The sequence below is a fragment of the Eptesicus fuscus genome, chromosome 6 (assembly GCF_027574615.1).
Source record: "Eptesicus fuscus isolate TK198812 chromosome 6, DD_ASM_mEF_20220401, whole genome shotgun sequence".
Lineage (NCBI taxonomy): Eukaryota > Metazoa > Chordata > Mammalia > Chiroptera > Vespertilionidae > Eptesicus > Eptesicus fuscus.
Genome location: NC_072478.1, coordinates 26,848,601 through 26,872,145, shown reverse-complemented (window position 1 = coordinate 26,872,145; position 23,545 = coordinate 26,848,601). Strand labels below are relative to the sequence as shown.

The 23,545-nt window shown below is 47.8% G+C and overlaps 2 protein-coding genes across 3 annotated transcripts in view; one reads left to right on the top strand and one right to left on the bottom strand.

The window, feature by feature from the left end:
• Positions 1-16,927, top strand: part of SAFB (scaffold attachment factor B) — a 37,553-nt gene extending 20,626 nt beyond the window's left edge. Inside the window, exons 6-21 of one of the 2 annotated variants that reach the window (XM_008150582.3) lie at positions 466-493; positions 1,433-1,943; positions 2,367-2,416; positions 3,348-3,442; positions 5,617-5,766; positions 5,847-5,929; positions 6,272-6,411; positions 6,593-6,681; positions 8,606-8,712; positions 10,915-11,205; positions 12,552-12,689; positions 12,902-12,944; positions 15,362-15,480; positions 15,777-15,877; positions 16,298-16,364; positions 16,624-16,927. In XM_008150582.3, coding sequence (XP_008148804.1) covers positions 466-493; positions 1,433-1,943; positions 2,367-2,416; positions 3,348-3,442; positions 5,617-5,766; positions 5,847-5,929; positions 6,272-6,411; positions 6,593-6,681; positions 8,606-8,712; positions 10,915-11,205; positions 12,552-12,689; positions 12,902-12,944; positions 15,362-15,480; positions 15,777-15,877; positions 16,298-16,364; positions 16,624-16,753 — 2,142 coding nt within the window. In that variant the 3' untranslated portion in view covers positions 16,754-16,927. Of the gene's footprint in view, positions 1-465; positions 494-1,432; positions 1,944-2,366; positions 2,417-3,347; positions 3,443-5,616; positions 5,767-5,846; positions 5,930-6,271; positions 6,412-6,592; positions 6,682-8,605; positions 8,713-10,914; positions 11,206-12,551; positions 12,690-12,901; positions 12,945-15,361; positions 15,481-15,770; positions 15,878-16,297; positions 16,365-16,623 lie in introns of both variants that reach the window. The other variant, XM_008150580.3, reaches the window with a different exon arrangement.
• A 4,271-nt stretch (positions 16,928-21,198) lies between these two features.
• On the bottom strand, positions 21,199-23,386 carry MICOS13 (mitochondrial contact site and cristae organizing system subunit 13). Its single transcript, XM_008150579.3, has 4 exons — positions 22,961-23,386; positions 22,068-22,245; positions 21,824-21,875; positions 21,199-21,422 (listed from the first exon to the last, which is right to left on the bottom strand). Exons 1-4 carry the CDS (start codon positions 22,987-22,989, stop codon positions 21,325-21,327), a joined length of 357 nt encoding a protein of 118 aa, XP_008148801.1. The 5' UTR covers positions 22,990-23,386; the 3' UTR covers positions 21,199-21,324.
• Positions 23,387-23,545: the final 159 nt, after the last annotated feature.

Below are 23,545 nucleotides of genomic sequence, written 5' to 3'. Positions count from 1 at the left end.
CCTCAGTCTTGTGAATATTCTAAACTAATGCTACATTAATTACTGAAAACCTGGTTGTTTGCTATGTGTCAGGCATTCTGTTAGACACTAAAAATAGAAAAATGAAAACACTGCTCTCCTTGCATTTAAGAGTTTTGTCTAGAGGGACGGATAGGCATGTGATCAGTTCATCACCATGAAAAGTGAAATGTTGCCAGGCGCTGGGGAAACACAGCAAAAAAATGAAAACCAGATACCAGGTTCCTTGAGAGTAGCCTGAAATATGTGGGGTTAGGGGCCCAGAGGAAGGAGCTGGAATGCCAGCTGTGTGGGCTCTCTTCCTTCACAAGCAAGTTCTCCTCCTGTTGCATTTGTGAATGCTCTAGTCTATGTTTTTATTTCCCTTTTAGTTATTGTAGTTTTTGGTATAAATCAACTAGCACGAATCTTATTTTTTTATTTTATTTATTTGTGTTTTTTTCACAGGAAATTGAAGAGCCATCCTTGGAGCCAGGTACTGTTCAATGAAAAATTTATCAGCGGGGGTTTGGAACCATTCTAGTTTTCCACCTTCTCTAATTTGAATTCTTAAATTTTAAAAAGTTGCCTTAGTATAGTATACATTGTTCTAAAAGTTTACAATCCAGAACATACCAGGATCATAGAGATTGGAAACCCAGCCATATCACCAGATCTGTGAAAGTGGCTAATTTCTCATTTTGCAAAATGTATTTATGAGATGAACCAATCTCATGCCTTTTTAAATATAAATGGCACTTAAATGTATGTAGAAAGAGTTTGCATGCCTCTCGAGCTAATACTGCTGTACCCCACAAAACAGATCTTGTGATATTGGACAGTACCTTAACTTTATGCTTTTTAATTCAGGCAGTGCAGGTAGAGGTAGGGAGATAAATTTTAAAACATTGAGACATAACTGGATTCCAGAAGAGGAAAGAGTTTCTTCATGAGAATTCCAAACAAATACTATTCACTTTCTGGACTTCAAATATCTCAGAGCACCGATGGAAAAGATTCTGATTGTCATGTTGGACTGTTCTGTTAAAAGAAATTCAAAGAAATTTGGAAATTGAGCTGTTCAGTGAATGGTGATACATTCAGTTAAGCAACTTGGACTTTGGAAGCTAAATTTGGAAGAGTCATATGTAAACGACGACAGAATGAAGACTGTCAAGAATCAGCCAGAAGGTTTTGGGGGTTAAATCTCTGGGATGCTTTTCTCTTCCATGTAGCGTAGCGGCTTACTCTAGCAGTCGGTTGGAGTGCAGGTAGTGTAACCAGTGTAACGTGTGTACCCGCGGGTTTTCCAATCTCTGTGTAGCTAGCAGTTCTCTTCGTGTTAGTGTGGCAGCCGTGCCAGTTCCACATTTGTGATTGCTTTATTTCCCTGGTAATTAAACCTTGTGCCATTCTATTCCTGTTAAATCCGTAGAAAATGAGAAAATACTCGACATTTTGGGGGAAACTTGTAAATCTGAGCCAGTAAAAGAAGAAGGTTCCGAGCTGGAGCAGCCATTTGCACAGGATACAAGTAGCGTGGGGCCAGACAGAAAGCTTGCGGAGGAAGAGGACCTTTTTGGCAGCGGCCATCCGGAGGAGGGTGATTTAGATTTGGCCAGCGAGTCAACAGCACAAGCTCAGTGGAGCGAGGCAGACACCCTGTTAGCGGTAGTGAAAAGGGAGCCCGTGGAGCAGACAGGCGGTGACGAGAGGATGGACTGTGAGCCTGTAGGGCTAGAGGAGCCAGTTGAGCAGAGTAGTAAAGCCTCAGAGCGCACAGAAGCCTCTAGCGAGGAGGTCGCAGAAGCGCCCCAGGAAGCCTCAAGCCCAGACCCCAGAGATAGCAAAGAAGACGTGAAGAAGTTTGCTTTTGAAGCTTGTAATGAAGTCCCTCCGGCTCCTAAAGAGTCCTCAGCCAGTGAGGGCGCTGATCAGAAAATGAGGTTTGTTTTTTCTCAGTTTTAGACCAGACGCTATCTCCTTTTCATTGGTCGTTTAATGACACACATAAGCTGTTTTTTCTACAATTGGCCAGCCAGACTGACGAAATTGTAATTTACCTCTAAAGAATGTTTTATTTCTCTTTGTTTATTTTAAACTGATTATATAATCTTTTTTCTTTTCTCAACCAGTCATGGTTGTTTTCTTTAATTCTTCTTAATTATCTTTAGCCCAGCCGAATTAATTAACTCCTGTGGGTCTGAAATCTTATGGTTAGGTCAGATTTTCAATACAAGTTTGTCGGGGTATCATTTTTTCAGAACTAAATTTCGGGTAGGTATGCAACCTCAGCACGTGTTTTATAATTTTGAGTTGGTTTCCTCTCTACTTCTTCCTCCTGGAGTGACATTCTTTTTTCTCTCTAGTTCTATCGAAGATGACTCGGATACAAAACGGCTTTCCAAAGAGGACAAAGGTAGGTCCCTATGGCAGTCTCTTGTAGGGTATGTGGCCTCAGCACTAGTGTGGTATGTTAGTGCATTTCTCACCCAGATGTGTCTGTGTGTCTTACATGAGGTCTTTTTCCACTCCTGCTCTTCACTCTGCAGGTCCTGGGTAGTGGGGAGCAGACCAGTTCTTTCGGGTTGATGTATCAATGTCATGCAGGCCCTTGTTTTCATGAGGCCACTTTGGAAATGGAAAAAAATGCTCTGGTGTCAGATATCTTGGGGCTTACCTGTTTTTCAGCACCTTACCCCTTGATTACATTTTTTTTCTTTAACATTTTACTATCCAGATTCATTCTTTTTTTTATTTTTTTAAAATATATTTTATTGATTTTTCAGAGAGAGGGATAGAGAGATAGAAACATCGATGAGAGAGAAACATCAATCTGCTGCCTCCTGCCCACCCCCCACTGGGGATGTGCCCGAAACCAAGGTACATGCCCCCGACCGGAATCGAACCCGGGACCCTTCAGTCTGCAGGTTGACGCTCTATCCACTGAGCCAAACTGGTTTTGGCCCAGATTCATTCTTAATCAGTATTATAAAAAGAACCATAACTGGGGTAGGTGCAAAGTATGTGTCACCAGAAAGGAGCCCCAAAGTGGTTTGACACAGATACCAGCATTCTTTGTTCAAAAGCCACCTCACTGTTTTTCATGATGTGGTTTGGTAACTTTGAGGGAATCTCCATGATCCTAACAGCCCCTGGCTTGCTGTTGTAAGTAGCATTGCTTCAGGTCCTGTTGGGCCTAGTGTGTCAATCCAGTTGTGTAAGGACAGTGGGCTTTGGGGGCTGCTGGTATATTGGACAAGTGGGAGGGACATATGGGGTTTCTAATGACTTTAAGATATTGTTTGAATTATATTCTTGACCAGACTCTTTGTGTGTTTTTTAAATAGGTCGTAGCAGTTGTGGTAGAAATTTTTGGGTTAGTGGACTTTCTTCCACCACCAGAGCTACAGATTTGAAGAATCTTTTCAGCAAATATGGGAAGGTAAGACCAAGGGTTTTCTGGAGACGATGTCTGTAAGCCAATTTACAATAGCCTTTATATGCAGATTACTGTCCTCTCAGTGGCCACTTTTGACACCTTGCTCTTCTTTGAGCTCACAGTTCATGGCCTGTGCAGGATCACCTACCCCTCTACGTGTGGAGGTGACAGATCTGTGGAAGCTCCCAGACCTCCTCTATTTTCTGTTCTCCCCCATCCACTGCCCCCAAGCTACCACTTTTTTTTTTAAGGCTTCAGGACTTAAACCCAAGAAGGGCTACAGGGGCTGTAGCAAAGGGCAGGGCGGAGGATGCTATCAGCACTTCTGTGAGACAGTGGTAACTGCAGGACAGCACAAGTGAGGCTGTACACATATAAGGCCTTTGCATCTTGACCAGTGACAGGTTCCAGCTCTGCCACTCACAGTTGTGTGGCCAGGTTCATGTCACTTCCCTTATGGGAACTTCTGTACACTGGGGGACCTTCAATTGCTGCCTCCTAAAGATGGTATGTAGCTATAGCAGAGCTATGGATGCCCTGCCTGTGACCCTCACCTGTAGCCTGATTTTTTTTAAAAAAAAATTTATATTTATCCGAGGATTTCTTTTTCTTTTTTTAATACATTTTTACTGATTTCAGAGAGGGAGAGATAGAAACATCATTGATGAGAGAGAATCATTGATCAGCTGCCTCCCGCATACCCCCTACTGGGGATCGAGCCTGAAACCCAGGCATGTGCCGTTGACCGGAATTGAACTGGGGACCCTTCAGTCCACGGGCCGACGCTCTATCTACTGAGCCAAACTAGTTAGGGCCGAGGATATTTTTTCCATTGATTTTCCGAGAGAGTGGAAAGGAGAGGGAAAGACAGAAAGAAATACTGATGTGAGGGAAAGACATCGATTGTGTTGCCTCATGCACACGTCCTGACCAGGGCCCCTGACCCTTCTATCCACTCAGTCAAACCAGTTAGGGCACCCATAGCCTGTTTTTACCTATAGCTGGGGCATTTATGGCCACTCTCCCTGTGCACCCCCAGCCCCTCTCTCTTTCCTCCCTCCTCAGCCCTTGGTAATGGCAGTGATTGATAGACACTCATGCACCAGCCTCTCCCCGCCCCACTACAGTTAGTTGTTTGTTAGGGCACTTGTGTTGGCTTTCCTTCTTTTTTTCTCACCTTCTGCCTGTGCCTCCTGGACTCTCTCTTTCCTCCCTCCAAGGGCTGAGGAGGGAGGAAAGAGAGAGGGGCTGGGGGTGCACAGGGGAAGTGGCCATAAATGCCCCAGCTATAGGTAAAAACAGGCTATTTATAAGAGATAAAACCAACAGTATTTACCTTCGTTATTGATGGCCAAGAGTTAACAAAGAGAAAATTAAACATGCCTTGGTGATAGAAATAGCTGACGACTCCCTGGGCCTCAATAATCCAGGGTGAGCCTTTCCTCATTCCCCTGTGGCCCTCAGAGGAGATGGGTACTCTCAGCAGGGAAATGTCACCCTGAGACCAATGGGTTCTTGGGAGCATTGTAGGTTTCATTGAACACAGAATTAGACCACTCTGAAACCTTCCTTTGGGGCTAAGATTCCATGTGGAAAATAAGGATGAATACTGGCTCCTGTGGGCCTTCTGAACCTGGTGCCAGACATCAGCTTGCTGAAATGATTGGGGGAATTACTCAGTATGTGAGGATGTACCTTTAGTGCCTCAGATATCTTAATGAACTTGTTGTTATTCCTAATGAGATGGATTCTGCCTTTCAGAGTGCTCGCTGCAAACTTGTTCTTATGTCAATAGCCATCTGTAGATATGTCTTTCTATTTGCTGCTCACATCTATGACTGTATATTCAGAGTAACTTTTTTACAAGTTTGAGATAATATTAAAGGAATGTTTGCAGAACTCTGCCTTCATTTTGCTTTTGCCACACTACCATCCTGGTTCCCTGGAGGAATAGCCATAAGTGGAGGAGGTCCTTGGAGTAGTTAACTGCAGGACAGTAGCGTTATCTTCCCCAGTCATCTGCCTCTTTTCAGGCACCTGGTGACAGGGTTTTCCCATGGATCCTCATACCAGGGAGGAGGCCTGACTTGGGGTATATCAGAGGAAAGCAGTGTGAACCGTAATGACTGTGTGGGAGGGTTTCGTGTCCAAGACATATTTCTATGTTTTCCTTTGAGGTGGTGGGTGCCAAGGTTGTGACAAATGCTCGGAGTCCTGGAGCTCGCTGCTACGGCTTTGTGACAATGTCCACAGCGGAAGAGGCCACAAAATGCATTAACCACCTGCATAAGACTGAGCTCCACGGGAAGATGATCTCAGTGGAAAAGGTAAAGGGCCATTTTCTTCCAGGGCTGTGACTATTTGAGGAAACAGTAAGGTAATACTTCCATTTGCTTCTATTTTTCAGGCAAAAAATGAGCCTGCTGGAAAGAAAACCTCTGACAAAAGAGAGGGTGAAGGGAAAAAAGAGAAGTCCAGCACCAGTGAAAGGTATTCTTTTCTCTAAGGAAATTGTGGCCAAGATGATTTTTTTCTTGGTTTCACATCCTTCAAGTTCTCCACAGATAGGGAAGAGCACGAGGCCCCTGACCCCCTTTATTTTTCCCTTTTGTTGTAAGGCAGTTCCAGCACCAGTCATTGTGCTGGATTTCCTTAATCCAGGGGTACTTGGGGAAAGCAGGATAGACTCCTTGTTCTTGGTTGTCATGTCAATGCCAGTTGAGGCAGCCTCCTTCTTGGCACTTGGTGCTCATTGCAAGAATCTGATAGTGGCTGGTTTGTTTATCAGAATACCTGATCTAACACACTTCTCTGTTTTGGGGTCTTACCTAGATCAGCAAACTTTAAAAGGGAAGATAAAGCTGACAGAAAAGATGATGCTAGAAAGGGTGAAGATGGAAGTGGAGAAAAGAGTAAAGATCAAGATGATCAGAAACCTGGCCCTTCAGAGCGATCTCGAACCACAAAATCAGGTAGCCTACGCCTAACGGATATGTAAGAGCTCACTTTGAGCTCTGTTCTTGGCCCTTGTGGTTTGTTGGTTTGCTGTCATCGGTTGGACACAAACTAGATTTATTTTCCAGCGTTCAGTATTTTTTTCTCATTTGGATGTTTCTTGTTTCTTACCTTACACTGACATCTTTCTTCCTGTAGGTAGTCGAGGAACCGAGCGGACTGTAGTAATGGATAAATCTAAAGGTGTGCCTGTTATTAGTGTCAAAACATCGGGATCCAAAGAGAGAGTGAGTATTGATTTTCTAACGAGGGTATTTAGCAGTTTTTTTCATTTGACATCCATTTACATTTCTAAGTGTGTTTTAGGGAATTCTTGAGGTTAATTTGAGAAAGGTCTATCTTTTCAAAATGTAGATATCTTGAACTTAAAAAAAAAAAAAAAGCTTAAAAGCTTTCCTTTAGGAGCACATGAGATCTTGCTTTCTGGCCCATGCTGTCAGTTTGGTTCTAATAAACTCTTTTTCCCCCCCCAATAAACTCTTGAAATTCTGAATAAATAAGTAAATGCTTTTCTTTATACTTAACTTTGTTCTGATGAGAATTATTGCTCTTTTTTTCTAAAGCTAATATTAAGATTCAAACATGGGAGTCATTGACCTTTTCTCTGAGCCAGTGTTTACCAGTCCATTTTCATTGCCTGCCCTGAAAGTTTCGACAGTACTTCATCGTGCATTCCTAATCTACATGTGACCCAGCCACCTTAGCTTCATCCTGTACTGTCTCCTTTGCGGATGCTCTGCAGAACACAGAATCCACAAAGTACCTGTGTTAGGTTCTTACTGCTTCAGTCTCCCTTCCATTAGGGTCATGAACAGTGTTGATAATCATATATTCAACTTTTGACAGCCTTACAACTTTGATAGGTGTGGGTCTCCAAGATGACCCACATTTAGTGATTCACTAGAGGGACCCGTGGACTGAGTTTTTAGAAGTACTTCCAGCTAAGGTTGGCTACAATGATGCAGTGAGGATACACAGTGGATCATGGGAAAGACAGGCAGAGTTTGGAGGGAACCCTTTACCAGCTCCTTTGCGTTCCTCCCTCCCATGAAGGCTCACAGAGCAGTGAAAATGCAGCAACCCACGGGTGATGCTTCTGCCCACAGAAACCCATTAGAGTCTCAGGCAAAATTTTTATAGGGGGCTGGTTACTTAGCATGTATCAAATTCCCAACTCCCAGAAGGAAAGCAGGTGTTCCTGTGTAACTATAGTTTGCACAGATCAGGCATAGTGAACCACCCATACCAGTTAACTCTCCACTGGGGACACTTTGAGCATCAAGTTCCCAGATTCCACCCTAGGCCTGTTGTGTTAACCCTGTGCTGCACAGATGACAAACCATTCCAGCTATTGAATAGTGTGCATCAGTTGCAAGTAAACATTCTGATTATGGAAGTCTGTGTATATGTTTTTGCAAATACTTTAATATGTTATAGCCTTTACTCTTACTTTATTAAAACCGTTTAGGCTCGGCCCACATGGCTCAGTGGTTGAGCGTCAACCTATGAACCAGGAGCTCACGGTTCGATTCCCGGTCAGGGCATGTGCCTGGGTTGCGGGCTCAATCCCCGGTGTGGGACATGCAAGAGGCGGGAGGTCAATTATTCTCTTATCATTGATGTTTCTCTTTCTCCTTCTCCCTTCCTCTCTGAAATTAATAGAAATACATTTTTTTTAGAAAATGGTAAAATGAAAGTGTGGATTCTAGGGCTAAGATAGGTAGATCTCAAAAAGAATGCAGTCAGCACAAATAAGGAATCCTCCAACTTACCAAAAGGGGCCTCAGTTGGACACTCACTGCATACTAAATTATGAACAAAAACTACAAGATTAAGGAATTTACTGTGGATGCAAAAGACAAAGTATTAAAAAATACTTCTTTGATCTTTTATTATTAATTATTGTATTTTTCATATGAACAACTGTAAACCTACTTTTGCATCACCTGTATATTAGTATTAAATGGTGATGAAGATCTGTGATTTTGAATTATAAGCAAAATATGAAGTTCCTTAGGAGGGAACCTGTTGTTACTTAATTGTCTCATTAAACGTTAATCTTCATTTCTTATCTTCATGTTGGATGCTTGGACCTGGACATGATTGTTTCTGTTGTCATTTCTACCTTCATAATGTTCCTTGGTGAATCAGATTTCTAAGAGCCAGGATCGCAAATCAGCCAGCAGAGAGAAGCGGTCTGTTGTGTCCTTTGATAGAGTCAAAGAGCCTCGGAAATCAAGAGACTCAGAGTCCCGCAGGTGAGTCAGGGTCCAGAAAGGTTCACTGGTTGGTTGCTGCCCTGAACTGATTATAACTGTGTCCAAGGCTATTTCAAAGCCCCCTGTGGGTGGAAACTGTTGGCCCCTTTGGTTTCCGGTTGCCATGCTGTGACTTTTAACTTAGGCTTTTTCAAATTATTTTCGCATGTAAATAGGCTCATCTCTTCCTGAAGATTATGGAAGGGAACAGTGGCAGGAGATGGAATGCTTCTTGGTGCAGTCATGCTAGTTAACACCAATTTGCTCCGGAAGCTATGAAAAAGGAAAAACGGTGGAACAGATATTGAGGGAGCTGAGACATCCTCATCCTTAAATAAGCTGAGGAAAAAAATGTTTTTATAATTTTTTAAAACTAAACACAAATAGTATTGACCACGTTGAGTGACACTTTTCCTTATCAAGAAAGAACTTTTAAACTGTAGTTTAAAAAATAATTGTTAGTAAAAATAAAAGTCTAGAAAGTAAGAGAGAGGAAAGGGAATGGGGTACTGTTTTGTTTTTAATGTCCCACACAGAACTTTATGCCTAAGAGGGAAAGGCATTGGGCAAAGGAAATTTTCGTTTTCATAATGTAATTGGCAAATAAATCAGCAGAACAGAACCATGTACATGTGGAAATTAACCTGATAAAAATGACATTTCCCACTAGTGATAGACTCTCCCAAAAATGACTTCAGGTCATTTGTTCTTTGAATAGTCCTTTGGGTCTCCCAACTCACCAATGTCCTTGACAAAATAGTTAAAATGAACTGATGACTGAACACAAGCATAAAAATTAAAATTATATAATATGAAAGTTAATATATTTGTGAATTTTAGCTTTAGAAGTCCTGAAAAGTCATGAGGGAGAAGTAGACTAAATCATAACTTAACCTTTCTATAATGAAAGACTGAAGAAAAAGTCAAAAGACATATGGCAGGTGGGAATAAACGTCATTTGAAATAAATGTAATAAGGAAAAAACCTGATAGTAAAATGGATAAAAGACATAAAAGTGTCCACGAAACCTGTAGAAAGTGGTTCAGCCTCACTGGGGATCAGGGAAATTGAGATGAAAACAGCAATGAGACCAGCTTTTTATTCACCAGTTTAGTTTGTTCCACCGTTTGAATTATAGTGTGGGAGACGGGTATTGGTAGGTGTGGGAGTGTACATGGCACACAGCCTAGGGAGACATTCTGTATAGGCACACTTCTAAACCCTAGTGTCCCAGACACAGTAATGCCACCTCTTCAAAGCTCCCTGGAGGAACTTATGCACAGGACAATGGGGATATGGGTGTCCCTTTTTGTGAGATTGGGAACAACCATGAGGTCTGCCTCTGGGTGCTGGTTATGTAAACCTGCCTACTCCACGAGCTCCTTCCTGAAAGCACGTGGTAAATTACAAAATGGGGATATGGGAGGGTTCTGGATGTGTTACGTTAGCCAAGGAACCTGCCATTTTGTCCAAAATACAGACACAAAACAAGGCAAGATTATGCATTTCTGTTAGTACAAATATGTGTCAGTAAATGCATAGCAAAAGATGGAAAGGAGACAGGCTCGCAGGTATACAGAGACTGGAGGAAACGTGCTATAGTATGATCAGTATCACTACCACAAGAAGGGCTCTCCAGCATGGGGCAGGGGCCCTGCATGGCCTCGTCGGCACTTCACCACTCAGCTGTTACAGGCCCTTGCTTGTTGTTAAATTCACCTGAATTTATATAACAGCATCAAATGATTGTGATTCTAGTGCACTAGCTTGGTTTCACAGTGACTAATTGAAGTTCGTGATTTAGAGAGCAAAGGTTCTAATTCAGACTTAGCTATGAAAAATATGTTCTGTTTCTTATTTTTAATGGGTAATTTTACAGAATCAGATGTTGAACTCCAAAAGATCTTAGTTTATATTATAGACCCCACACATACCCCTTTGCTGTAACCTGGCTGGTCTTGGACTCATCTGAAAGCACAGCCAATACTTAGTTTCCGGGCTCTTGCTGCTCTTTTGTATGCAGTAGGCTCCATCCTTGTTCTTCCTGCTAGAGCAGCAGTCCTGCAGGTCTACACCCAGCCCTGCAAGCTACATTTCTGCAGTGCTCCATGGCTGCTCTGCATTCATAAAGCTCACCCCACTGGGTGATGCCACCTGCGCTGCAGCCTTTGGGCCCCTGCAGCTGCTGCTCTCTGCCCACAGGTTGCGTGAGCGCAGTGAACGGGAGCAGCGCATGCAGGCACTGTGGGAGCAGGAGGAGCGGGAGCAGCTGGAGTATGCCCGGGAGAGGCTGGCCTTCCATCGGCACCGCCTGGAGCGGGAGCGCATGGAACGGGAGCGGCTAGAGCGGGAGCGCATGCATGTGGAGCATGAGCGCAGGAAGGAGCAAGAGCGCATTCTCCGAGAGCGGGAGGAGCTGCGGCGTCAGCAGGAGTTACGCTATGAGCAGGAACGGCGGCCTGCTGTGCGGAGGCCCTATGATGTGGATGGCCGGTAAGCCGAGCTGCTCCCACCGGCTACCCTGGGGTGGCCTATGACATTAAGAATTGTGTTATGGTCCCCAAAATCATGTTCACTTGGGATTCTTATTTAAAAAGAAGCACTAATACTTGCTACAGTCCAATTCAATGTCCTGTACTTGGTCGGGGAATCTGCAATGGTCTGAGGTCCAGTGAGGAAATAGTTGGGCAAAGTTGTGCTGATGAAGGCACCATCTTCCAGTCCCAGAGCAGATTCCCTGAGGAGGGAGTTCAGGTACCCAGGCAGGCAGACCAAGGAGCACCTGCTCTGGGCCCTTTCCAGGCTTTATAATCATTGTAGTAATTTGTTTTTGCTTATTCAAATAATAAAACTTTCTATTATAAAAAATATTGATGTGGTACATGAAACTAAAGTGCTAATCACCAGTGAAAAAGAGGACTAAATTTGAACCCTGCTGTGAGGACTCTGGGTGATAATCCCAGCAGTGATCCTTTCTGAGTGTTCCCAAATGCATTTATCTTTTTTCTTCCTCGAGCTAAAAGAGGTCTCTGTATAACATACAACGTGACTTCTATAAGAGGTCTTTAGATTCCTTCAGGACTTTTTAATGCCTTTGTGCAGAATACTGATGCTGGGAGTCTGTTCTACTCATAAATGTTTTCAAACATCAAGTACTTCTAAAAGTCCTCCCCACTGGATGTCTTTAATGGGTCAAGTCAGTGTCATGGATGAAGACACAGAAGTACATTATAGAGCCCCGATAACACCTCTTGTTTGCTGTCTTGATAGATTGAGGCCAACCCTCATGGTGGCCATTCGGCAGATGAGTATGTGTGATCACCTCTTACAGGCAAACCAAAGCTTTTCTACATAGGGGAAGCGGATGTGTTGAACAAAATAGAACAGTCATTCAGACAGATTTTTTCTGTTTGATTGTTATCCTCATCTGAGGATATTTTCCCCATTTTTAGAATGGAATGGAGGGAAGGTGGGAGGGGGGCAGAGAGAGAAAGAGACATCTATGTGAGAGAGAGACATCGATTGGTTGCCACCCACACACACCTCAACAGGAGTTGGGGATCAAACCTATAACCCAGGTACATGCCTTGACCAGGTGTCGAACCTGTGACCCCTTCAGTGTGCAGGCCAACATTCTAACCACTGAACAGCACCAGCCAGGGCTTTCAGTCAGATCTTATGTCACCCCTCCAGCCTCTCTCAGCTTGTACAGCAAAGAATACTCTGTTGATCAAGTTAAGTGGTGGGGTCAGGGATAGTCTCGAGGGGTAGTTCACCAGCTCCCACAAGATGGTCTTTTGGAGGGGGGACATGCACTCAGCCCTTTCTTCCCATTCCAGGAGAGACGATGCCTATTGGCCAGAAGCCAAGAGAGCTGCCCTGGATGAGCGTTACCATTCTGACTTCAGCCGCCACGACCGCTTCCACGACTTTGACCACAGAGACCGGGGCCGCTACCCTGACCACTCAGTAGACAGGTTAGCTGGGCCCCCAGGATCCTGCCTACTTAATGCAGATGACGTTTGTCCTGGGTCATTCTTAATAGCAAGGAAGTGAGGTTGGCCCTTCTAGGTTCTGTGAATCCACTTGAACAGTGTGTGTGTGGAATACTGGATTCAATTTGGGAGATGTTTTCTATTTGGTGGTCTAACCAATATCTCCTTATGGTTTCTTTTCAATTATCTTTCAGGAGAGAAGGTTCAAGGTCAATGATGGGAGAAAGAGAAGGACAGGTAAATCAGAAGCTATGGTTGTAGGCCAAGTTTTCCCATTGAGTTCTCTTTCGTTCTTATACCAGCCTTCCTCCTCCTCCCTTTTGCATTAGTGCGAGAATGAGTAAAGGAGAAGGGCAGCCCTTCACTGTTTGTGGGGTGACAATTTGAATTGTGCTTCGTCTTGTTTGGAAATCTCAATAGATTTTCTGAAGCCGTTTTTGGATTTGACCTGAAGTTCTATATGCCTAGTAGCTAAATGCACTGATAGTAAAATGCTAGAGAGCCTTGGGTGAGTCTGAAAGGCTCTGTAGGAATGTACCTTATGACCTAAACAGCTGACAGATGCCACACTTCCTTGTGGAGTCCAGGTGCACCTGTGGTCCCTGGTCAGCCTTCCCTGCTGATCCTCAGATAGCATCCCAGTCTCTGGTCCACACTCGTTCCTTTTGCAGAATTAACACCTTAGGAAATAAGCTTAGCTTTCTACTTTTTTTCCTATCTTACATGTGGATTGAGAAATTTCCCAAGGAGCCCCAACTCTTGAGTGGTTAAATGGAAAATCGAAGGGATTGAGAGAAGGTTGTGGTCAGGGTAATGTTCAGCAGAATTGAGTCTGTCCTTTCCCTGACTCCAGCATCTTTCCCGGCCTGTTCCATCATTTCCTAAGAACGTGCTGGGGGTGGCTTGGTTCCTTGGTATATCGAGGGGTTCCTCTGCCACCTCAGGACTAATTCTGTGATCCTCGCATGAGTCCGTTTTCTCTACTCTTGGAGAAAAATCTTACATGCAGCCAAATCTAGACCCAGTCTTAAGATTTTTCTTTGGTGGAGAAGTTGAACACAGTGGTTAAATTGTCAAGGCTCTAGAATCAGAACCAGGGTCATGCCTGGTGCCACCACTTTTGCCGAGCCTATTTCTCTAGCTGTGAAATGAGGTTATTGTACCACATAGGTGGTTGAATAAAGGAGACCACATGTTCAGAGAAAGTGTTTGCACAGTCCCCCACACATAGCTTTTACTGCTAGCGGGTTTTCATCTGATATCAGACAATGCAAAACTGATAGGTTTGTTGTTTTTAGTGCTGCCCCAAGTGGCAGATGATGACATATGACAACAGAAAGGGGAAATAGCACAGATCTTCGGGGCCTTGTTGAACTGCAACATGGGCTAGTTAGTTGGACAAAAGAATGTTGATTAAACTTTAAAATGCCAGGAAGAGGTGGAAATGGGCTTTAAAGAACCAGGTCTTGCTAAGTTGAACTTCCCTGCTTCCCTATATTAAATGTTCCTCTGTCCAGTTATGTGTCTTTAGATAGAAGGCTACATGTAAAAATTCATTCTTTCTTAAACCTTCGTCTTTGTCCACAATCAGATGAAGCTCTAAATCATGAGCTATAATTTATTTTGTAGAAGTGTTATTTCAGGGGCCCGCTTTAAACAGCTTTTCTTTAATTTGACAGCACAGACTTTGGTGGACACTTTGGCCTTTGATTTCGCCCCTTGAAGGGACAGTGCTCTGTTTTGTCCCCCTGGTAAAATTGACCCCTTATCTTCTCTTGTTGAGGGGAGGTGTCCATGCACATTTGGGGGTAAGAGACCAGGTGGCAGTTAGGGCTTCATGTAAGGGCATGGCCTTGGAGGGCTCCCAGCCTAAGGGGTAGGTGAACATGGCTGTAGGCAGTGACAGGACTGCTGTAGCAGGCATCCAAGGGGCTTCATGACCAAAGGCTCCCTTATAGATCCCTCTCATATCAAATGTGCTTCTGGGGCAAAAGCCCCCAAGGTCACCGGTTAGGTTTGTGGAACAGCAAATCATGGAGGGAAAGCCACCTCCCCTGGTTCCAAAAAGTCATCCATAGATGTTCCTGTAGCAGACAGGGGCTTCTTCTCTCATTCCTCCTTCATGGAGCACAAAGAATGGGGCCAGGCACTACTAGGGCTGCGCCAGCCAAGAACTTGATGGTGCAGAGCCAGTGGCAAATCGGGCATAATGCGAGGCCCAGTAGTGAGTTGTGTTAAAGATTCCTTGTGGCCCTTCTACTCTGTGGTTCTGCAGGGGTGTTTATATTGTTAGCACAGGGGCTCATTCTTGGCATGGAGCAGTTGCTAGGTCCCAGCACCCTTCAGTCCCTCAGTCTCTCAATTCTCTGCCATCTGATTAGGGTGAATCTCAGCCCTAAATATCCTTCTCCTTTTCCTTGACTCTTGAGCAGCTGTTCTTCACCAGGCCATGAGCAGACTTCATCAATGCAGCTGTGTCATGTGAGATGAAATGGCATGTGTGGCATAAGGCAGTGTGCAGAGTGCCTGGCAACATGGACTCGGGTGTGCAAGTGCTTCTGAGTAGTAGTTGTCTTTATTACCTTGTTGCCCCAAAGGCCTTGGGATGAAGGGTTAATACTAAAGCCTTTTCATTTTGGGTCTTTAACATTCAGCATTATCCTGAACGCCACGGAGGACCAGAGCGCCACGGACGGGACTCCCGTGATGGGTGGGGCGGATATGGCTCTGACAAGAGGATGAGCGAGGGCCGGGGGCTGCCTCCTCCACCCAGGTTTGTGTCTCACACTCCACAGTTCCCTTGTGGGCCTCACATATAGCTGACAGGCTGAGGACCCACCATCTTCGGGGTGAGATGAGCACTGGCTCTATGGCTCAGGCCACCTTGGAGCTCTTTGAGTAACATGGGGCCAGAGCCAGCCCTGTTTCCCTCAGTCCCCACTGCCTGAAGGGCTGGGGGGCTGGGAACACAGAATGCTAAACCCAAGCTCCAGAACCCACTGCTGTTGCTGTTCTGAGAGGCAGAGCTGGGGGCAATCCAAATCAGAGATGTTTCTTTCCAAGGGGCAGACGTGACTGGGGGGACCATGGCCGAAGAATTGAGGATGACCGTGCATGGCAGGGCGCTGCTGATGGAGGCATGATAGACAGGGGCCACAAGAGGTGGCAAGGTAAGGCCTGGCTCTCAGGGATGCATCTTGTCTGTAGAGAAGCATCTAGAAAGTTTAAGCTGCACCTGCTCTTCACTAATCATTGCTAATCCCCGTCCTCTGAGAGCAGGAATACTTTCTCTGCTCTCCCTCCCCAGGGCCTGGTAGAGGAGAAGCCCCTTAATGACTGGGGCGGGGGGCAGGAGTGAGGGTTGGCACAGAAGAGTGATGTGGGTGTTGGTAACTCCTCCCCCCTGTAACTTAGTGAGGACAGCCCTGTGGCGTTCTGGTGCTTATACATTCACTGGAGACCTGTGAGATTTGGTTTGACTGGGTGGCTCAAGAAAGGGACTGGACATACCCCAGAACCCTGTGTCGTTGTCCTCTAAACTACATTCTGTGCTTGGAAGCACCATGTGAAAAGTGTCTCTTGTTTTCCAGGTGGTGAGAGAAGCATGTCTGGTCACTCTGGGCCAGGTCACATGATGAACAGGGGAGGGATGTCAGGGTAAGGCATTCTGTCAGTTGGTCTCTCTGTACTAGTCTCCTCTTTATACGTTGGCTTGCCTTGGGGAAGTTTTAGAAACATTCAAGTCTTCCCAACTTACCCTGCCTCCCCTAATGTACTGTGTCCTAAAATGGTGCGAGGTCTGTCCCATGGTGCTGCTGCTTGAGGGAAGAGGGTTTCGAAGAGCATGTGACCCACAGGCACCCAACACATCCCACTAAACAGACTCAGAATATATGAGCATCTGCATTTGTTCCAGGCGTGGCAGCTTTACTCCCGGTGGGGCCTCTCGGGGTCACGTGATCCCGCGTGGTGGAATGCAAGGTGGATTTGCTGGCCAGAACCGGGGCAGCCGACCTAATGACGCTCGCTTCACTCGCCGCTACTAAGTGCTTGGAATCCTGTGTTCCGTCATGTGGCAACCAGAGTATGTTCTGTTAGGATTTATCTTAAACTGTGTACAATAACTTTTTTTTTATCTGCTGCCATATTGTAGCTCGATACAATGTGAATTTGTTTTTTTGTTGTTTTTTTTTTGTAATAAATGTGTTTCTGTTCACATATCCTTTATTTAAAGCATCCTCTCTTTTTACTTCTGTCTCTTTAAAACAAAGTTATACTCAGCGCAGCTTTTCCTTTAGGAAAGGAGGGCAGCTTCCAGGGACTGTTGGGGTTTCCAGCAATCCTGTAGCTCTTGCTGAACAGGCTGTTATTTTCTGTGTGTGTGGTAAAATATATGTAAGATGAAATTTACTATTTTAACTATTTTTATGTGCACCGTTCAGTGGCATTTAATTCACACTGTGTACAACCATCACCAGTCATCTTTGGAACTTATTTCCCCAAACTGGAACTCAGTAAACACTAACTTATCTCCCCTTTCCCCTCCCCAAGCACCCATCATCTACTTTGTCTCTGTGGATCTAACTCCTCTAGGGACCTCACATGAGTGGAACTGCATCCTAGTGGGGTGAGGACAAGTTAATAGCAAAGTGGAGAGCTGAAGGAAGAGCTGTTGAATACCAGGAAGTGATGAACTCTGCTGGGGGAGGGGCAGGGCCTGAGTGTGGAAGGGGTGTTGTCAGGACACGAGAAGGAAGGAGACCTTCTGGCTGGACAGTGTGAGGCCGATGTGTTCAGGGACCAAGCATTCCTGTAATCCAGGGGTTTGCAGCTTGGTAGTTGTCTCCCACCCTCAGCTTCAAGGAGTCGTATGTCCTCTGCTCAGCCAACGGGCCCACCGTGTTCCTCTGCCGGAGACCAACCTCCTGACCTGGGACAAAGGGACCAAGCTCTGCCTTTGCATCCTGCCTTGGGGCAAGTTCCTTCATTTCTGAATCTCCATTTGCTCAACTGTAAAATGCAGCTACTGGGTTGCTTTAAGAGGTACCATTGTGGGACTTTCCCCCTCTCCTTCCTACCTATTCCCCCTCTCCCCCCCATCCCGTCCCAACCCATCCCATCTCCCCTCCACCCAAGATATAAATAGCCTTATTCTCTGAAGGCCACATAGCAGCTCCCAAGTTTAGTCCACTAGGATACCTATTAACCACAAAACTTTCCAGAGAAACACACAGCGGTTGTGTGTGTGGGTGTGTTACCTTGTACTTTCAGACTTAATAAAAGCTGGTTTGGCCCTCAGCCACTATGGGAAGAGACCAGGCTGCTGCAGACCATGTGGCCCAAAGTTGGACAGCATAAAGGAAGGGGCTCGGCCTTTGCCCAGCATATGGCTCTGGGAACAGAGCATCAGCTGGACTTTGTTCTCAGCAGGTGACATGGAAACCCTGAGCCCAGCACACACAGGATCCTTAAGGCTCATGTCTCTCCATTCAGCAGAACTCACCATCCCTCCTGTCTTAGCATAGTCCCACCAGGACAGGGGTGGGCAAAGTGAACTCTGGTGGCAAATGGGACTTGTCAGATTTTAAAAATTAAGCACCTTGAGATGGGAGATGACCCTGCTGGTTCTTGACTCCTCATGGCTACTCTCATCCTCCATGTGGATCCAGCCGCCAACCCAGAGACCAGACTGCCACTCTTGACCCCTCCATTGCCTCACGTAGTCAGACCCCCAATTCCTCTCTGTCCACTTGTATCATTACCAGTTATCCAAGTAAGTCCAATATCATCATAAGGGTCCTTAGGGAAAAAAAATAGGGCAACAGGGGAGACAGATGTGAGAGAGAGAGGGAGGAAGAAGACACTGCTGGCTGTGAAGATGGAAAAAGGGCCCAAGGACCAAGCAATGCAGCAGCCTCTAGAAGCTGGAAAAGGCCAGGAAACGGATTCTGGAGCCTCCAGGAGCCAGGCCTGCTACCACCTGGATTTTAGCCCAGTGAGACCTGGGTTAGGCTCTGACCTCCAGAACTGAAACAATTTATGTTAAGCCAACAGCCACAGGGTACTCATACCAACCCCTAAGGCAGTTCTCAAACTAGGGTGATTATGTCCCCAGAGGACATTTGGCAGCACCTGGAGACATGTGGTTGTCATGACTGGGAAATAAGGGGTGTTACTGGCATTTGGGGGTGGAGGCAGAGGTACTGCTCAATATCTACAGTGCCCGGGATGCCCCTCCACCCCCCGCCCAAAGATTCATCTGACCTTGAATGTCAGTGATGCTGAGGTGAGGAAACCCTGCCGAGGTGGTAGGTGCTGTCAAGGGCACCCACAGGGTGCCAAAGAAGCCCCGAGTGGGCTCTCAACTCAGTCTGAGGACAGAAGGAATAGGTTGGGGCAGTCAGCCAGGAGGAAGGGTGGTGGCCTGGTGAAAGGGGCCCATAAGTTGTGGGCACCTAGGGAAGTAAGAAGAGGGCCCTTGGGAGGTATCTGGGCTCACAGGGAGGGCAGTGGGGAGCCATCGGGTATTTCTGAGCAGGATAGTGACATGATCAGACTTGACTGGGAAAGATTGGTGGGGCCAGCCTAGAGGTGGGGAGACCAGGAAGGTGGTCTTGCACTGGTAATGATACAAGTGGACAGAGAGGAATTGGGGGTCTGACTACGTGAGGCAATGGAGGGGTCAAGAGTGGCAGTCTGGTCTCTGGGCTGGCGGCTGGATCCACATGGAGGATGAGAGTAGCCATGAGGAGTCAAGAACCAGCAGCAGCTGATCCTGGGCCCAGCATGTGGGCAGTGTCTAAGTAAATCATAGAGGCTATAAAGACCAGGTCTTGGGTTCAGTTTCGGGGACTCTCCCATGCCCCAGTGCACACACACACACACACCCCGAGTACAAAGTTCATGAGCTGCAGGACACAGCCTCCTGGAGGTGAGGGTGCCAGGAGAGCTGAGCATGCCCCCAGGGCAGCCCCTTGCACACCTACAGAGGTTGGTTTCCTTTTCTGCAGGCTTTGTTGGATTGACAACGGGCTTTTAACAATTGCTCCAAGTGCGGTGGGGTGGCCTTGGCAGGTCTCCCGCCACTTCATGAAATAGTTATGATAAAGGTGGGTTGAGCCCAGCTGGCATGCTCAGTGGCTGAATGTCCTAAGAACCAGGTCACGGTTTGATTCCCAGTTAGGGCACATGCCCAGGTTGCGGGTTCCATCCCCAGTGGGGGACATGCAGGAGACAGCCGATCAATGAGTCTCAGGGTATAAATCCCTCAGGGGCCCATGAGGGTGAAGCAAGTGGAAATCCTGTGTCCCAGGTAGGGTTTAAGGTTAACCATGTGGGCTCCTGGTGGACAGGTTGGGCATTTAACCTGGCATAGCAAGTGTCTCCATCTGAAAAATGGGTCAATGGGACTGGGGGAAGGGCACAGTGGGTAGAGAGCCAGGCTGGGCAGGTCCTGAACTTGGGCCACACTCCTGCTTCTGAGATGGCCAGCGCCAGGTCCCTCTTGGGCAGCACCAAGGATCAGGGATGCTGGCCTTACTCATCCTGCCTTCACCCTAGACCTGCTCCCATCCCAGGACATGGGAGACCATGGTAGCACAGGTCTCTGTGGGTTTTGCCTCCCCAAGCACCGCAGGCCAGGCCACCCACCCTCAGCTACACCTCGCCCTGTCATCAGGTGAACAGATACGTTGCGTCTCTGGGGAAATGCCTGGCCTCTACTTTCCTCACATGTAATACCTGCTGCTTCTTCCAGAATCCTGGGTCTGTGGGAGCGTTCTCCCTAAACTGAGGGACAAACACCCCAGCACTCTTGGGAACAGAGGATTCCATGCTGGCTCAGAGAACCATAACCAGGGTCTTCTCCTTGCTCTCAGGGCAGGTTCCTGGGTCAGCCTCTGGCTCCTCTCTGTGCCCACCTCCACCCCTGACTGGGGCACAGATTTCCTTCTAGTGTCACAGCAGGGGGATGCCCTCAACGGTGGGGTGGCTGGGAACATCTAGACAGCCCAACCTCCCAGCAGATACGTTCAGATCACTAGACAGCTGATCCAGTGTGGGTACGAGTGCCAGGGAAGGCTTCTGAAGGGAACAGCGCCTCCGTAAGATGAAGTCGGGAGGGCAATGACCTCCAGGCCTGTGCTCCCAAAGAATACCAGACCACTCCCCCAGGCAAGATTGGAAGTGTAGACGGCACAGGAGAGATGAATTCTTCCCAATCTACTGAGCCCTGGCTCCCAGACTGCCTACCCAGGGCTCAGTCCGCTAAGACCCCACATCCCCCAGCCCAGTTTGGCCTTCAGCACTTTCTCAACCCCTTCCCAGGGCCCTGAGCACTGGGGCCACCTATCTGTTCCCACTTCCCATGTGGGGTGAGGGTCCCGGTGGTCAGGGACCAGACCGAAAGGTGTGTGCCGAGATCCGGCTGTGAGCAGCCCCCAGGAGCCAGAAGCACACACACTCCGAGAGCCAGCTGGGGCAAGCACACAGGTCAGGAAACACTTCCAAAGTCCTTTATTGGGCGGCAAGGCCGGGAGCTGCCCTTAGATCAGGGTCCCATTCCAGAGGCTTGAGGTCCGTGCCCATTTCCGACTGGGGAGACAGCCTCCTCTATAGGCTACTTGATTCGTTCCTTCAGGTATTCCCAGCCCTCCTTGGTGTATTCACAGGCCTTGGAAGGGGCCACCGACAGGGCCGACATCACCGTCATGATGCCTGTGGGGAGGGAAGAAGGGCCCAATGCCTGGTCAGGCTCCCCACCTGCAGCCAAAGGGTTTAATCCAACCCCTTGGGACACCCAACTCAGCCATGCTCTTAGAAGTGCCACTTCCAACTTTGTCAATTCCACACCAGGAAACTGAGACAGAGGAGGGACAGGACCTCACCTTGTCCGAGGCCACCTGACCCTGATGTGCTCCAGTGGTGGCCCAAGCTCTCAAAAAGAGGCTCCATCTTGCTCCTACCTCTCTGGAACCTCCACCCCTTCTCTCTCAGATGTGGGAGAGGCACACACAGCAGAAAGGGGGTGATGGAAAGGCATGACCAGGAAGCAGGGTCAGGGGTGCTAGACTAGGGTACCTGGGGCCACACCCCCAAGCAGAGGGACCAGGGCCTACCTGAATTCCAGGACTCACGGATGTGAAAGTTAAACTTTGGAGGGGCTGGGAGCTGGGAAGAGACAGGGGAGAAGGGGCTGATGAGAGGGGAAGGGCCTGGCAGCCCCAATTCCCTCCCGACTCAGGGAAAGCAGCACATGCCCCAGTGTGGAGGACACCAAGCAAGGTTGGAGGGACCAGGGACGGAAGGCCACCCCAAAGTTGGTTCCCATCAAGCTTCAGCCTCACTCCCGGCATGGGGTACCTGGGGTATCTTCAGGCCCGTCTGCTCACACACGTACTGGCTGAACTGGTACATGGCAGGGGGGACAACCTCCTCTGCCCTCTGAAGGGCTGCCTGGCTCTTGTCGCTGGGCCCCAGCAGCTCCTGGTCGTACACCAGGTAGACCACTCCCCCAGCCACACTCCCCTTGATGAGAAACCTGAATGCAGGGAAGGAACGACAGCAGCTTAGGGAACACTGCAGGCCACCCACGGGATGTGGGGGAGGGGGGCGGGGGGAGGACCCTAGGCCTATGGGAGTAGGAGTTAGACCCTCTAGGGAGCCCCACAATCCAAAATGTGACATACTTGAAGCCAGGCAGCTAATAGGGAAATGACTGGGCACCTTGCTAGCTCAGAGGCATGCTTGACCCATACTAGGCACAGTAGTCCATTTACAGTGTGCAAAGCAGGAGTACTCCGCCCCATTCAACTTATAAACTGAGGCCCGCAAAGGGACAGTGGATCACTAATGATTCCGCACAGAGCAGGGAACAGTGAAGACAGAAGTCCTTTGACTTTCTGCCTTCTGCCCGAGGAGGGACCCTCCTCAAGGGTTTTCCAAGTGTATCTGGTCGCTTCCTGTATGTCCAGCGCCGCTGTGGGTGCGCATTCACCTCCTAATAAATGGCGTGCGGCACACCCACTTTACAGAGAAGGCAACTGAGACTCGGAGAGATCTCGTTTTCCGAGAATACGAAAGCAAGGGCTCGCGCGACCTCGGGAATCACCTCTCCGCTTAAAACTCAGTTTCCCCATGTGGGCCATAGGGCACCTGACACTACGGGAAACGAAGAGTAGATGGGGAGCAAACCAGAGGAGGGTGTCCGCAGGGAGGACTTTCTCGGGAGCTCGAGGCCCGCCCGCCACACGCACCTCATCATCGACCACACTCGGGACACCATAGCCGCTCGACTCCGCGCGCAAGGACAGTCGGCTCGCCCGCCGCTTCCGGTAGCGACGCGGCAGAGGCCTCTGGGAAGTGTAGTTTCCTTTGTCAGCCGCAAAGGCCTCCGGGAGTCGGAGTCTCGTTACCGCTCAGAAATGCCAGAGGTTTGGGTCCCACCGCAAAAGTGTGCGGAGTAATATTATGGGCCGGGCAGCCGCAAAGCTGTCTGGGAAATGTATTCGGCGCTGCCTTGTGAGGCGCCGGCTGACTTGCCTAGCCGCCAAGGCTCCTGGGAAATGTAGTCCGGTCTCGGTGGCGTGAATGAAAAGAGGAGCAGGGTGTCTGGAGTGAGGCCTGAGGGTGACCCAAGATGTCGGAGCCCGGGAGACCCACCCGCGCCCGCGCGGGTGACTCAGGACAAGGGCCTAAGAAGAGTGTCCCTAGAAGCCAGTTGTCACGGCAACACGAGGTCGGAATTGTTTGAGAGAGGCGGATCTAGGTCACGTGAGCGGTTTCGAATGGTGGGAAGTGTTTTCCTTCAGGAGACTGAGCTAGGGCTTTGGCTGGGATCA